Genomic DNA, 16,493 nt, shown 5'->3' on the forward strand with positions numbered 1-16,493 from the left:
TTTAGAAGAAAGCCTAAATCTCACAGCATCAAATTCCCTCTGATGCTTGAGAGGCAGTTTAAGAACTGCTGCTTATGCTTCTTCTGTTAATATCCAACAGCATAAGAAAGAAAACATGAGAAAATGAACAAAAGTGATCAACAGAAACAAACCTGATTAATAAAAACTGATCAATCCTGCGACTCATTTTAGTTTCACTAAGAATGACACTTCCAGGGCCGGGCGCGGTGGCTCAAGCCTGTAATCCCAGCACTTTGGGAGGCCGAGACGGGCGGATCACGAGGTCAGGAGATCGAGATCATCCTGGCTAACACGGTGAAACCCCGTCTCTACTAAAAAAATACAAAAAAAAAAAAAAAAAAAACTAGCCGGGCGAGGTGGCGGGTGCCTGTGGTCCCAGCTACTCGGAAGGCTGAGGCAGGAGAATGGCGTAAACCCGGGAGGCGGAGCTTGCAGTGAGTTGAGATGCGGCCACTGCACTCCAGCCTGGGCGACAGAGCAAGACTCCGTCTCAAAAAAAAAAAAAAAAAAGGAATGACACTTCCAAATCAGAAACAAGGCTATTTAAAAGGGGGAGAGGTACTGTCAGAACAGATTAATGAACAAATTGATTGTGGTGTATGTAGACAATGAGGACCCCACTGCTATGAGGAGGTTCAATTCAGAGACTTAAGACAGAGGTGCTAAATCAAGCCCAGTTTCATTCAGAGAATATATTGATGGCCTAATTTTGTTATAGTACCATAGTTTTGAAAATGTTCAAGATCGGCAGCAGTTCAGGCTATACTTTAGAAACATTCTGAAGTAAGTTCAATACAAATTTTGGTTTAAAAAATAAAGTCAATATTTGGGCTCAACTCAGGCTTTAGAAAATACTTCACATATATTTGGCATTATGGGATTTTGTTTCTTTTGTTTTGTTTTTGAGATGGATTCTGATTCTTGTCGCTGAAAGGCTCAAAGGGTCAGGTATAAGCATTCTGTAAGAGGGATAGTCTTAGAGCTATGTCATATAAGCCATCCATCAGATATAGAACTGTCCTGAAACCCAAGTCTTTCAGCTAACCTGTCATTGCTCAAAATCAAAATGTGTATTCAGCCACATTCTGTACTCCTTGAAAAGAAAAAGTACAGCTTTGAATCCTGGGAGTAAAATTATCACGTGGCCTTGGGATATAAAACTAATCAGGTAGCATAAAATACCAGGTGGCCCAATAATCAGACTTAGCTAAGATAATTCCCAATGGAATTTATATCCTGAAAATAGATATTTTAGCCTTGCTGAAATGTTACTATTGTAAAGGGACTTTTCTTTTTTAATGATTAATGTTACGTAACCCAGCACGGCTACATATGTAGAGAATGTCTGCAAATTTGCATATGTCTTTTAAATCCTGAATCAATTTATTAATTCAACTAAAACCCACACCAAAAATAAAAGAGGTTTATTTGAAAATAAAGAGGCTAATGTTGTACTTTGTTATAGGAATAAAGTATTTAGAAATCCACCAGAATTATAAGTCTAAATATTTTATTCCCCCCTTTTATTCAGTTTCCACTAGAAACAGTAAAAACTCTTTGCTATAGGCCTCAAAAAATGTTGAACTTGAGGGGAAAAAAGGTGGCCTCCAAGGTTTCTGGAGTATGGACTTATCAATAAAATAATTTGAGCACATACTTCTATAGAAATATCTATTAATTTGTTTATTCATTATCATGCACATGTGGTCCTGGACAAATGTATAATGTAACACGTGCACCTAAATAGAAATTTAAAAGGTGAAAATAAAAACACAGAATAATAATTTTCTCCATACCCTTATCTGGCACAACCTCTGAGATTTGCTTACCAGTTATGAGACCACTGTAATATGTATAATAAGCTATTCAAGCATAGTGGCTTTTTTTTATGACTTAAGCTTTTTGAGCTTCACAGAAACTGATAAACAATGGCCACCAAAGTTGAGAAGCCTGTCTGCTCAAACACCTGAGAGACAGATGTGCTTTGGAATGTTCTTTGACCCCTCCGTAATTAAAAATATGGGCTAGAGAGATATGGGGATGAGGGACATTTATCTTCTAAGGTTAAATAATGACACAGTCTTTGTGACTGGCCATGCTCTTTGACCTCGTTCAACTCTGGCATCAAGATTGTCTCACCTACTACAGAACCCCAGGGAAAGCTAAGAAGGGTAAAATGAATCAGTAATTTCATAAGTTACTATATATGTATGCTTTGATTGATCCATTGGTGCTCCCACTTAGGCCAGACCCTCACTTCTTCCTTCCCTGAACCTCCAGCATCTGACTTTTGACATATTCAGGAAGTTTGATGCCTCAGAGACCTAAGCAGAAGTTTCTTGCTTTTCCTTGGCTTGTTCTTCAGAAAAGACAAACTATTTTACTTCAATTCTGAAACCATCTTGCATAAACCAAATGTGTCAAGTTTGGAAAACACATAGGCATAAGAATATGCAAATTTCCTTTTGGGAACAAGAGCTAACTTGAAAATGATACTATGGCCCTTTCTGAAGACTCCAGAAGAAAGCTGCTTAGCTCAGTAAGTTGCATTAACTCATGAGTAGGTTCAGCCTGCCCAGGTGTTCTCCTTCTGGACACATTCCCCAGGTAGAGCTTTAGGCTCTGCAGAAAGCCTGGTTGCTGCCTGGCAGATGGATCTTCTGGCAAAGAGCAAGAATCTCAAACAGTGGCGGAGTCGAAAAAAGAGTATCTTTCCCATAAGCATCATAAAGTATCTTGTGTTTTTTTTAATTTTTCTTAATCAGTTCAATAAATGGCAGCATCATCCAAGCAGAATCTACTTTATTTTATTTAGACAAAGTAATGTTCTCACAACCCACGCAGGTCCAGAGCTTGGATTCTCTTCCTTCTCACCGACCCTCACACATCTGAGGGCAGTGGCCCCCAGAGGAAGGAGAAGGTGTGCAAGTGAAGAGTCACCAAGCTTTCAAAGATGTCCTGGATTATCGGAAATTTTTTAGCCCCTCTATTAGATTCATTCCTCTTTGCTACTATTTTTCATCCCTGATTTCCGTGGGTTTTTTTTTTTACATTTTTTTTTTGCATCAAATAACATTTCTTTCTCTTGAAACACTTTCCCTCTATAAAACCACCCACTTCAATTTAGTCATTGAGTCATCAGAATGGACTCATTAATAGATAAAGACAAACAATCTGAATCCAAGGCTATTTGCTATAAATGTGAAACTTGTACCTTTTCAGCAGTTTATATACCTAAGGCAGATTTTGTAACACCTCCTTGCCTTCTACCCTCATAGTCACTGAAGAGACTCAGCTATAGGACTTTTTGGCTTTGACGCCATATTAGAATAGACTTCCAGAAACCACTCCCTACTTCCGTATACTCATAATGTTCATTTACTCATCATTTGTTCAAAAAATCTTGACTGAGCACTGGCTAGGTGCCAGGTGTTACCCCAGATCCTGGGGATAAAACAGAGAGCTAAATACACAAAAATCCCTGCCTTCATGTCACCTCTATTTTAGAAGACGGAGATAGATGATAAATAAAATAAATTATATAATATCTTAGAATATTCTGGTCATGCTGAGAAGGAACTAAGCATGGAAGATATGCACAGGGAGTACCAGAAGATGGAGGTGAGAGCACAACAGATTTAAATAGGTTGGACAGAGAAGGCTTCCTTGGAGGCGACTTTTAAGAAGAAGATTGAAAGAGATGAAGAAATAAACTATGCAGATAACTAGGTGAAAATACTCCAACAGAGGACAGCAAAAACCAAGACCCAAAGGTGGGAGACTATCTGACATCCCTGAAGAACAGAGGTTGGTGTGACCGGAGAAAATGACCCTGGAGAAGAGCCACAAGGGATGTGGCAAGGTTCTTAAGAAGGGGCCAGATTGCTAGGGCCTTGTCACCCACTATAACGGACTTGGCTTTTATTCTGAGTGAAATGGGAAACTATTGAAATATTCATAGCAAAGTGGTGACATGATCTCACTCCCTAGTAGCAATGAGCATATTAAGCACCTGAATCTTGGTTTCTTTATGCCCCATTCCCCTAAAATGAATGAGGTTTCCTGCAGAAATTGCTGATTCCAAAGTTCAGTCAAGAAAAGCACAAAGTAATACTAAAAATTAAATATACACACATAAATAGGTGGGGTAAGAAGAGAAAGAACCACTGTTCAATTGTGGACACCTTAGGCTGGAGGGGTCTTTTAGACATTCAAGTGAAGATGCTGAATATGGAGTTAGATATATGAGCCTAGAATTTAAACATAGAGTAACATCTGGAGATGTAAATGTGGAAGTTATAAAGATACAGAGAGTCTGTACAACCTTGAGATTGAATCATATTACCTAGCTAAGGAGTAAATGTAGATAAAGAACCAATGAACACACATACAACGGTGGTAAATGTGAGGAGGATGAAGGCTGAAAAATATGGAGTATTCATAGAAAATAACCAATAGTTCAGTTATTCCAGGACACAGGACACATAAATCTGAGCAGTGGAAATTCAGGCTGTCATGGCAGGTCCAGGAGAGAATACAAAGGGCCTGGAATGCAGCCTAAGGAATTTCTTGTTCAGAATTCAGAATAAGTGAGAGCAGCAGATGTAGACTCAGCAGTCATCAACATAAAGCAAGCTGGAGCTTCATAGCCTGATGAGACTGCTCTGGGAAAATAAATAAATAAATGAAGGCCTTGAGCTGAGGCTAGAACTCTGGTAACTCTGGAACTATTCATGTAGGAAAATGAATGTGAATAGATGCTTGTGTGAGTCAGCCACTGGTAGGCAGCTCGTCACGCAATGACCTTTTCAAAGGAATGGATCTGTGCTTGGCAAGCTGAAGGCTTCTCACAGGACACTGCAGCTAGGCTTGTAAAGCTGTTAAGGCTCACTCTACTGGGCTTCCACCCTTTAATCTCACTGATTCCTTTTGTTTATTTGTAGCCTAGCTACAAATGAGAAACTTGATCTCTTCGAATATCCCCCAGAGAATTTTGACATGACCAGAGATGATGCAGACAATCATGATATCATGATAAACACGATGTTTACTGTGTGCCAAACATTTATTAAGTACTTTCTCATGGAGTCCTCACAAAAACTTTTTGAAATAGGTATGACTATCATCCCTATTTAATAAGTGGGAATTCTGATACTTAAAAATGGTTCACTAACCTCTCCCGAGGTCGTACAGCATGCAATAGCTATAGCACTCAGGCACAGGTCCTTCTGACTCCATAGCACTGAGGTCTTAGCTATTGTCATACAATGTTTCTCAATGCCTCTCAGAGGTGCCACTTGGAACCTCAGCCAGTTAGAAATGGTAGGGCTGGTGTCAGGAGAGAGGAGTAGGATGAAGATGTAACTGTCACTTGGTCTGGCCTTGTGCCTCAGTTATCCATTTAAGGAACTCTCAGTTGAAGCCCATGACTTACTAAGATGAAAAGCCTGTTACGGATGCAATTTCTAGTGAAAAACTACCTGCAGGGTGAACACAGTAGATTTCAAATCTGGTCTATCTGTGCTTTAAGAAGGGTCTTCAAGAAGTGGAGGTTTGCTACAAAATTGGAATACATTCCTAGAGTAACACCTGGGATCATCTCAAAAAACCTTCAAGTCTCGACATATACAACTTTTAGATACAAAGTAAATGAAGCAAAGAAAATTTTGCAGAAATTCACAATGGCCGAATTTTTGAAGCTTTTATCCACCATCCTATTTGCTCCCGTGACTCTTAGATTAAAATGCCTTTACAGTAACAGGGATACATTGGGAACAGTCAAAGCTGTGCTACCCTGGGGGAACAAGCTAAAACAATGCAATGAAAATACACTAATCTTCCCTATTTGAGAAATTCAAAAAGAAAAAATAATTCCTGAATTTGCAAAGAGTACTTTTCTCTCCTTGTTAAATTGTTAACCCAAATTAAAAAGATTCCAAGTTATTGTATATGTACACATATCCACCTGCTTGACGTATAGAAAAGCAATTAAGTCACTCTGGAATGCATTCATGGTGGATTAAATAAATACCCTCTCCCTGTCTTATTTCACTTACATCTATGTAATGTGACCCTGATTGCAAGAGCAGTGCCTTGCGAATAAAAGCTGCAGGAACGTTCAGTACCCACTTATTATTCCATCATCATAGGCTTGACACACCCAGCAGTAAATGTGATCATGTTCAGCACCATAAACAAAATTGTTATCATCAATTACTACTGTGGATAATTCATAGTTTCCAGGGACACTACTGGAAAAAAAAAATAAGAAATGAACCTTCAGGTGTGGAATCTTAAGCTTCAACTAAAGAGTGTACAAAAACTGGTATGCCAGCTTAGGAAAGAGAGAAGGGAGGGGTGATGGGGGGAGCAAGAAAGTTCAAGGAAGGACAAAGGGGAAAAAGTAGAACCGTGGCTTCTGTAATTCACAGTCACAAAGCATAACTGAGACTATATTAAGAAATTAGAATTACATGTTGAAACCTATTTCAAGATCAAATCATTAAAATCATGAAACATTTTTACATTCCCAAGTTTGTTCTACTTAAAATTATTTTTAAATTAAAAAATATAAAATCTCAAATTTAGTCTTAAAAAGTTGCAGCTTAAATGCAAAGCAATTTTTCAGATTCATGACACTCATTCCTACCCACAATTTAATTAAATTATTTCCCATTATATAAAGTTATAGTAAAATCAACTTTTCCTGGAGCAATTCTGAAGTTGAGCATGCTAATTAGTCCATAGCTAATTTAACATCTGTTGTCTGATACCATTATAAACAGCCATGCCACCTAAAACATAACTAGTGCGATATGAAATAAGAAATACAAAGACAGTACACAGCTATCATTGATGTTAAATGTATAACAGGGTGACAATATCGAGGAATTGTACTAATGTCATAGAACTCACAGAACATTCAAATCCAAGGTACCAGCTGCACATGGAATCCGGTGCCACGTGTCAAACTAGCAGATGTCAAGAAAGCGGTGGTTGTAACGACAAGGTCAGTGTCAGCCAATAGAACTCATTGACAAACACTCGCCTGTGTCAGCTGCTGATATTGATGAGCTGAAAAGATGACAAAGCACAGTACAAATTATGCCCTCCTTCCTCCCTGCTTCCCCAACAACTCTGGACTGGAAATAGCAATGCATCTGTTATTTCAATCCCATCCGAATATATTAACCTATCTTGACCTTAGCAGTGTTCTAAGAGAAACTCTTTGCCTGAAAATTGAGGGAAGCTCTATTTTAAAAGTTAAAAAAGGACCTAATCTGACTTGGCTACAAAAACTATGTCACATTTAATATGTTTATTAGTACATATTAATACATGCATAAATTATATGACCTAGGGTTGACAGAAATACCTTCAAATAGAAAGCCTTAAGTAAGAAACTCAAACTTACAATAGCTTCTACATTAAATTAACTGGTACTCTCAAATAAATTCAAGCAGTTTTAGTGGATATGCCAGGAACTAAAGAAATAAAAATGAAAAATTCTATTTCTGTTCTCACTTATAGCCTTATAAGGAAAAGAGATAGACAAATACAAAATATTACACATGAGTTAACTGCTTTCTAGAGAGTTATGAAAACAATACTATAGTACTCTACAGCTGGGGAAAATACATTTGCAGTAATAAAATCAAGAGGAGATTTACAAGTCAAAGTATATTAAGTGCTCTATAATTCAGGTTTTTAAAAATAAAATCATTTGCAAATCATATGAGGAGGAAATTCACAGAAATACAAATGGCCAAAAAAATGAAAGATATTCAGTCTTACTAGTAATCAGGAAAATGCAAATCAAAATCATAATGAAATATGATTTTCTACCCACCAAATTGGCAGCACCAAATGCTAGTGAGAATGTGGAGCAACAGGTCCCTTATTGCTAAAGGGAGAATAAATTGGTAAATCTCCTTTGGAGAGCAACTTGTCAATATTCCAGAAAAAGTGAATATGGATACATCGTCTGATACGGTTTTGCTGTGTCCCCACCCAAATCTCATCTCTGAATTGTAATCCCCACGTGTCGGGGGAGGGACCTGGTGGGAGGTGATTGGATCATGGGACCGGTGTCACCCATGCTGTTCTCGTGATAGTGAGTGAGTTCTCACAAGATCTGATGGTTTTATACATGTTTGGCAGTTCCTCCAAACTGGCCAAACTCCTGCACTTAGCCCAAGAAATTGTGTGCATGAATATTTTATTGATGTTTTGCATGAGAAGAAATAGGAAAATAAGAAAATAATCTAAATGCCCATCAACAGAGGAATAGATAAATAAATATATTCATTCTGTGAAATAGTACAAAGGAATCAATTACCTAGAATTATATGTATTAACATACCTGTATCTCAGAAACATAATATTCTAAAAATAATCAAATTACAAAAGAATAACCAGCATGTTATCATATGAGTTATGTTTCAAGAAATGCAGAAGTAACTATATATAATTTTATATATAGTTATAATGAGAATTAGAAACACTAAATCTAGCACAGAAAACGCTAGGGAAAATTGGGGAGAATGAGACAGAAAGAGCTACACAAGAAGTTTCAATTAATACTGAAAATTCATCATTTCTCTTGGTCATGTGTCTGAAATATTTTTAAACACAAATAAATAAGCTGAAAAATGTGACAGAAGCACAGATGAAAAAACAAACAGTCCTACTTAACGAACTACAAAAGTAAAATGAATAAAATGACGGTGAGTAATCATGGGCATCAAAAAATCTGCTGGGGACAGGTCAGTGTCTTACAATTTTCTGAAAAAAACGTGTGGACCCCAGCCCGGCGCGGTGCCTCACGCCTGTAATCCCAGCACTTTGGGAGAACGAGGCAGGTGGATCACCTGAGGTCAGGAGTTTAAGACCAGCCTGGCCAACACGGCGAAACCCCGTCTCAACTAAAAATACAAAAAAAAAAAAAAAAAATTCAGCTGGGCGTGGTGGCGGGAGCCTGTAATCCCAGCTACTTCAGGAGACTAAGGCAGGAGAATCGCTTGAACCCGGGAGGCAGAGGTTGCAGTGAGCAGAGATCGCGCCATTGCACTCCAGCCTGGGCGACAAAAGCAAACTCTGTCTCAAAAAAAAAAAAAAAAAAAAAAAACTGTGTGAACCCCAACATTGATTGATAGGTTCCAGTGCTTTTCTCCTCATTTTCTTGCACTAAAACTCCTAACTGAATCCAGTTGCTAGTACCAAATATTCTGTGTAATTTGCACAAGCATTGAAGGCTCCCCTCTTCACTGCCACCGCGGAGACCTGCGGGTATTTTAGGATTGTGAAGGTAACACCTCCCCCAGGATGGTGCCAGGAATTTCCCAGAGAGACTAGTGAATAAACTAGAGGGGTGCAGAGTGACGCATCAGGGTCAGAGGGTACTGGGGCCAGATGAGAAGGTGAGAAGGCTGATCTGAAAAATAAAACAATAAAATAAAACAGTCCTCGGCTTGAGTCTTGAAGGGCACTTAGGCAGAATCATAAAATCATGAATCTTAGAGCTGAAATACAGCTTATTTAAAAAAATTCTGTGAGATCAGGGTGAGGATGGTGAGGGGAAGGGGACATGAAAGAGGAGAATAAATCTTTCACCCACAGAGATAATGGGTGATGAAGATATTCTTGCCCAATAATTTGGCTCAAGTTTAAAAAAATAACTATACTTGAAAAGTTTCCTCTGGCCCTTTGGGTAGTTGGTTTTTATATAGATGTATATACATATATACACACAGACATATAACATTTATATAGTCTATTTTATAGATTAAATATTAAATACACATCTTTATATAAATTACTTATATAAATGTATGTATTTTATAGAAATAAATTTACATATGTAACAATTTTATATATAAAAATATGTTTTCTCAGACAAAAAACGTGTATGTCTTTTTATCACATGGGTTTAGTTATATGTAAGTGTAAAACTATCACTGTATAATATTGAATACGATCATTTACAATTATTTTTTGAAGCTTAGCCCATTGATATTAAATAGAAAGTGAAATTATTGTAAAAAAAGGACATGCACATTCAAAAAGCGTTTTACAGTATAAAATTAGTGAGGTCTGATCAGTTGTCAACCTCATTTTCTGTGATGAGAGAGGTTTAGGGGTCTCTAAAACTGGGGTGGGGGGTGAAGATCGAGTCTGTATGTTTATATAAACATATAATTTTTTTGTTTGAGAAAGTATAAGACTCCTGGGAAAGTCCAGCACAGGGGAGGGGGTTAAACAAGGTGTCTACAGCTCTGAATAATACAGTAATGTACATTTGCAGGTTTAGAGTCCAGAGGAGGTAAGCGAAGCAAAGGCAACCAAGAAACAGTTTGTCAGACTCTCAAATGAGGAGAGGAGGGACCCAGTGGAAAGGTTCTGGGGAAGGAGTATCAGGTTTGGTAAATTACAGCATGGAAACTGGCCAGAGCCCAGGTGAAAAAGCCCCACTGCTGATGATGCCAGAGGAATTTCTAAGAACAGGATGCCTGGCACTCCATATTCAGCTCCTTCCCATCCTGTGCTATGCTGTAGTCCACCTCCACTAACTTTCTAACCTCCAGTAAAAGTCAACTCTGTAGGACAGTTTTGTGTAGCGGTCTTTGGAGGAAGGCAGTAAGAGGGACAACTGATGCTATAAGATTAGATAACATAAAAGAGGAGGCAGGACAAATACAGGGATGATGGAGGATCCATTAAAGGAGGAATGGGGAGCAAAAGATGATATCACGCTGAGGATACTATTGCTTTCAGTGAATCTTTTTAACCATTCTGGCAGCCATGGACTCCCACAATATGGTGGGGGGAAAGGAATCAAGCTCATTAATCTGGAAATTAAAGGTAAAGATGACATATCAGAGGTAAAGTGATTTAGAATAATCAAGACATCTGATGTGCCCTACTTATATATGTGAAAGCCTGGATCAATAAACAGCAAAATGTTTACAATGGTTTGCTCTGGATAATGAACATATGAGTATTAGCATCTTTGTTTCTTTTATAACTTCCAAATAATACACTATAAAACTCAGAGGGAAAGAATAAAAGCAAATTCATTATTAAAATAGAGAATGAGCTCAAGCCATCATTTTAAATGTTTCCTACCCATCTTAAATTAAGAAAACATACCCCTACGGCAACCGTATCCTTCCCATGCTTGCATTAGAGGTGCTTTACCTGCTTAAGCCAAATCTCACCCAGCTAACGACATGGCATAGGAGTAGGTACTCAACCTAAACAGATTCGCCCATGAAGATTGTCTAACTGAAGTACTTGCATTTTTTAATTTTCATCATACCTGATAGAAAATATAATATATAGTGAAAACTCCATTTCCTAGATCCTGCTTCAGTATATTAGGATGCCTCATTAAATTTTAATTTCAGAAAAACACCAAATAAGTTTTTAGTGTAATTGTCCCTTCAAATATTTAGGATATTTATTTAGTATAGGTATGTCCCAAATATTTTGTGCAACATACTTAACACTAGAAAATTATTTGTCGGGCCGGGCGCAGTGGTTCACACCTGTAATACCAGCACTTTGGGAGGCCGAGGCAGGTGATCACGAGGTCAGGAGTTCGATACCAGCCTGGCCAACGTGGTGAAACCCCGTCTCTACTAAAAATGCAAAAATTAGCTGTGTGTGGTGGCAGGCACCTGTAATCCCAGCTATTTGGGAGGCAGAGGTAGGAGAATTGCTTGAACCCAGGAGACGGAGGTTGCAGTGAGCTGAGATCACACCACTGCACTCCAGCTTGGGTGACAAGAGAGAGACTCCATCTCAAAAAAAAAAAAAAAAAGAAAGAAAGAAAGAAAAGAAAAGAAAATTATTTGTTGTATATCTGAAATTCAGATTTAGTCCATTGTTCCTCCTATATTTTTGTTAGCTAAATCTGGCAACGTTTTTTTCTTTTTTGAGACAGGGTCTCTCTCTGTTGCCCAGGCTGGCATGCAGTGGTGCAATCATGGCTCACAGGCTCACAGCAGCCTCGGACTGAAGCAGTCTGCTCACCTCAACCTCTCGAGTAGCTGAGACTACAGTTATGCACAACCACGCCCAGCTAATTTTTTGTAGAGATGGGGTTTCACTACATTGCCCAGGCTGGTCTCAAGCTCCCAGGCTCAAGTGATCTTGCCTGCTTCAGCCTCCCAAAGTGAGGGGATTACAAGCATGAGTCACCATGCCTGGCTGCTGACATTACTCTTTCTATGCCTGTTTCTAAACTCTAAACAAGTGCTAGAGAACTGCTTAAGCTATTACTGCCTGTGTGATATTTTATAAACATAAAATTTTAGGTAGAAATTAGAGAAAATGAACTGATCACAAATCCATTTTCAAACACTGTTAACCTAATCGATGACAGTAAGAAGCAGTAGGTGAACCTCCTGCCCATCAAGGGAGGTAAATTGGGCCAGTTGAAACATTTCTACCAAAATGACAGTAGGTCTTGTGGGCATACAACCTATTCAGGTCATCATTTCATTTTTCTGTTAAATTGCTGAGTGAAAATGAGAACAACCTGAACCACAGCAAAGTAGTATCTAGATATAGAAACTTAATTTTGACCTGCATGTAAAGCTATTTTCTCATCCATGAAAAATGCTCCATAATCCCCAATAATAGTTTAAATAATTCAACTATATGTCTGGCGAGAAAACACGCATCTTGAGCCATGTATTTTGAAGGTAAGTGCTCTTGACTGAGCTTTATCATCTGCTTCTTAAAGAATTTGCTTGCTTGCAAACTTTATAAATGGTATGCCAAGACCAACTGATGCTTTAAGTTTATGGAGCTATCAATCCCAGTACACACTGACACATGGCATCTGCCTCTTTTTTATGTTAATAAGATACAGAGTTTACAACTTCTACAGAGGGTGCAGTTAAAGCCCCCTGCTCTGTTTAATTTTTTAAAGAAAAAAGTGAGTTTGGTATGTTTTTCAAGCAAATTATCTTGAAACACATATTAGGTGTAACTATTAATAATAATTATGTGTAATTATTTTGAATATTAAAGCTTTGAATGTAGTCTGTTTTTCATAGATTTGCCAGTAATGGTCTAAATCAGAAGTCTGTAACTAAGATGCACAGACCAATGCTGGTCTGCCACCTATTTTTTTTTTTAATGAAGTTTTATTGGAAAACAGCCATATCCTTCCATTTACCTGTTGTCTTTTGCTATAAAGGCAAGGTTGGGTAGTTGTAGCCAAGAAAACCTAAAATATTGACTATTTGACCCTTTACACAAAAGATTTGTCAACTTTGCTTTAAATAGACATTTACCAACAGTCAAGGGGACTGATTACTCCCCTAGGCTGATCTACATATTTTTCAGATATTATGGCAGCCTTGATTACTTCGGTTTTGTATAGCAGAGAGATATAAAGTCTAAAACACTGCAGAACTAAAAATATCTGGCAAAGCAACAGGCAAAGTAAATTTGATGAAAGAGACTCCCTCAGTATTGATCGTAACACAAGACGTTCTCAGTGGATCATTCACCCTAGTCCTTTGCTCCTGGACTAGAAAAAGGAAATAGTTATCCAGTTGCTGTAAGAATCAGGTTAATGACCCAAATCCATTTTGATTTCTTTCTCTTTTTTTCTTTTTAAAAGCAAAAACCCTTTAAAGTTCTAGCCTCTGGCAAATCTCACCCTCACCCCTAGAAAACACTGACCTAAATCAAGCCTAGAAATAATACCAACCAGTCCCCGTGATCAGCTGATGTATTTTCACCGTGGGAATACAGGAGATGAATATTTTTCATGCAAGGCTATTTGGATAAAATTGTATTCAGGCTTCGATTTTGGTGATGCCTCCACAACGCTATGCAAAATGTCTTCCTTGAAGCCTGGAAGAAGCCACCCAGAGCAATCTATTAGGCTGCTCTCTCTTTCCAAGAGGAAATTCTGCAAATGGTGGCTACAGACATGCCTCATCTTAGAAAATGTGAGCATTATGTTGCATTTCCATTAATTAAACCCCACTTGCAATGGCCTACATGCACTTTCCTTCAGAAACAGGTCCAATAGCCTTTCCAAATTATAGGTCCAGAGTCTTCTGCAATACAGTTGTGGAAGGAGGAGCAATGAAGATACCAAATGTGACTCTGTGTAGACAGAGCCCAGAGATATCAGTCTGGTTTGAATTGGGTCTACACATGGTCTACACATTGCCAATATTTGCACAATCAGCATGACTTTTAGTTAGATGTATGCTTCTTTGGAGTGGCTTTGGGAAGGTTAATAGAGATTATGATAAAGGGCCTTAGGTTTCCTCATCCTGACCCACTCCTTGGCACATCTATTGATTTTAGGCTCGTGGGGAAGGAGAGGATTGGAAGTTGCAGAGACAGGCAATTGTTTCTCCAGAGAGATTATTTTATCATTTCAGAAAAACATATCATCCTGATGCTTACCAGAGCAATAGGCTTTAGTAGGTTAAAAGGCAATGAAATAATTCACCCTAATATTGAACAACAGTGTTAATCCAATTTAACTCCTTCATGCTTTTTGTACTATTTGTCAAACATAAATAAAATGGTTCTGTAATGATGAAACATACATATTCAACACCCTCTATTAAGTGTAGCAAAACTTGAGTCAAAACTGGAAGTCTTAGATTGGTTTTGAACTGACCTCTGAGGGTGTCACCTGGCAGATCAGAGAAGTTTCTTGGAGATAGCAGCTTTGGTGCTGGGAACCTAATCACCGGGAAAACTACCTTGGTGACCTGAGAGACCAGGAGGCCATATGGAATAAAAGAGGAAACTGTTCTTTGTGAGATATCTCTGAGCTGATATCTGAACTTGCATCCTGACTACAGACCCATAGAAATGGTAGTTAGAAAAAATAGCACTTTGACTTTTTTAAAACATTTACAGTCTGGAAGCATGTATGACAGAATCTCTAAATAATACAGTTACTAACAATAAGCACTAATATCTATTGTTAAGCATTGATATCTATCGAGTAAATGCTATGTGTTTGGCAACGTTGGTAGGGATTTTCAATATTTGATAGACTCATATTAACAATGCTATTTATAATTACTGCATAATTAAAAGTTGCCTTGAAGAATTTGATCAAATCGGTAAAAGTTCTGATGGGGTTATGAAAATTCAACTAACCAATCACAAATCCACCTAGACACTGTAGAGAAAAGCAAGGACAAATAACCATAAATCACCTTGAATAAAAATTCAGCAAGAAGCACATAGGCATTTCCCTGATTATTACTCAGGGTTTTAGGATTTTTTTTTTTTTTTTTTTTTTTTTTTTTTTTTTGAGATGGAGTTTTGCTCTTGTTGCTCAGGCTGGGGTGCAATGGCACGATCTTGGCTCACCACAACCTCTGCCTCCCAGGTTCAAGCGATTCTCCTGCCTCATCCTCCTAAGTAGCTGAGATGACAGGAATGCGCCACCATGCCATGCTAATCTTGTATTTTTAGTAGAGCTGGGGTTTCTCCATGTTGGTCAGGCTGGTCTTGAACTCCCGACCTCAGGTGATCCGCCTGCCTCGGCCTCCCAAAGTGCTGGGATTACAGGTGTGAACCACTGTGCCCAGCCAGGACTTTTTTTTCTCAGATAAATGCAGCAGCTGTTCTTTTGCAAATGAAGAAGTTAGAAAATTTGGAATTTATTAGCCAATTTAAGAATTTCTGTCCCTATCACTTCCCTTTATTGACTGCTTTCAGTGTACCAGGTGTTTCACATCTAGTGTTTCTAATCCCTCACAGACATTCAGGCTCCATATTTTCCCCCATTTTAAAGGCAGCAAAACTGAATGTTTGCCCAAGTTAGCATAACTAACAGATGACACAGTTGGGCTTTGAACTCAAGACTGGTGTCCCCATGGTTGGCCTCATTTTTGATGCCACTCAGACTCAGCAGCTGTGTGAATACTTTGTAGCATGCAGTCTTTTCCAGTGTTAAACACAAGAAGATACGCCCATTAATTTGCATAAATTAAGCCAAACCCCAGCTATTTTCACTTATTTTCTGATCTTCTTACCATAAAATATCAGTTATTGATCTTTCAGGAAGACAATGGAACTAAGATACTTGCACTGTGATCAAAAGATCTTCGTTTTTTAAAAGGAGAATATGAGAGCCAACAGAAAAAAAAAAAACCATCTCGTTAATTTTATTTTTTCTCAAGAAAAGAAAAGCAATCCCATGCTCGCTCACCTCCCACACCAAGTCTGGAGGCTTGTAGTGATTAGCAACAGAATTTCCCCAATCCAATTCAATTCACACATCTGCAAGGTGTAGGCAGGTTCCAGGGCTGAGCACTCAGAAGTGCTATAAAATCAATTACATATTTCTCCCTATCACAACAGGAACATACTGGGAGCCATTTATCAATAGTGCTTCGAAAAAAAAACACATCATTTCAAACTAAAAAGATAACGAACGTGGTAGATATTTCGCTTTTAAAACTGTTGAAAAA

At 38.2% G+C, this 16,493-nt stretch overlaps 1 protein-coding gene across 7 annotated transcripts in view; it reads right to left on the minus strand.

Moving 5' to 3' along the window:
- The window catches only part of MLI (muscular LMNA interacting protein), a 258,152-nt gene that overhangs the window by 178,851 nt on the left and 62,808 nt on the right, over nucleotides 1-16,493 (minus strand). Inside the window, exon 1 of one of the 7 annotated variants that reach the window (XM_011756776.3) lies at nucleotides 6,937-7,418. The exons of the other annotated variants lie outside the window; for them this stretch is intronic. Coding sequence (XP_011755078.2) covers nucleotides 6,937-6,969 — 33 coding nt within the window. The 5' untranslated portion in view covers nucleotides 6,970-7,418. Of the gene's footprint in view, nucleotides 1-6,936; nucleotides 7,419-16,493 lie in introns of those variants that run through there. 7 annotated transcript variants of the gene reach the window in all.

This window comes from Macaca nemestrina, chromosome 5, assembly GCF_043159975.1.
Source record: "Macaca nemestrina isolate mMacNem1 chromosome 5, mMacNem.hap1, whole genome shotgun sequence".
NCBI lineage: Eukaryota > Metazoa > Chordata > Mammalia > Primates > Cercopithecidae > Macaca > Macaca nemestrina.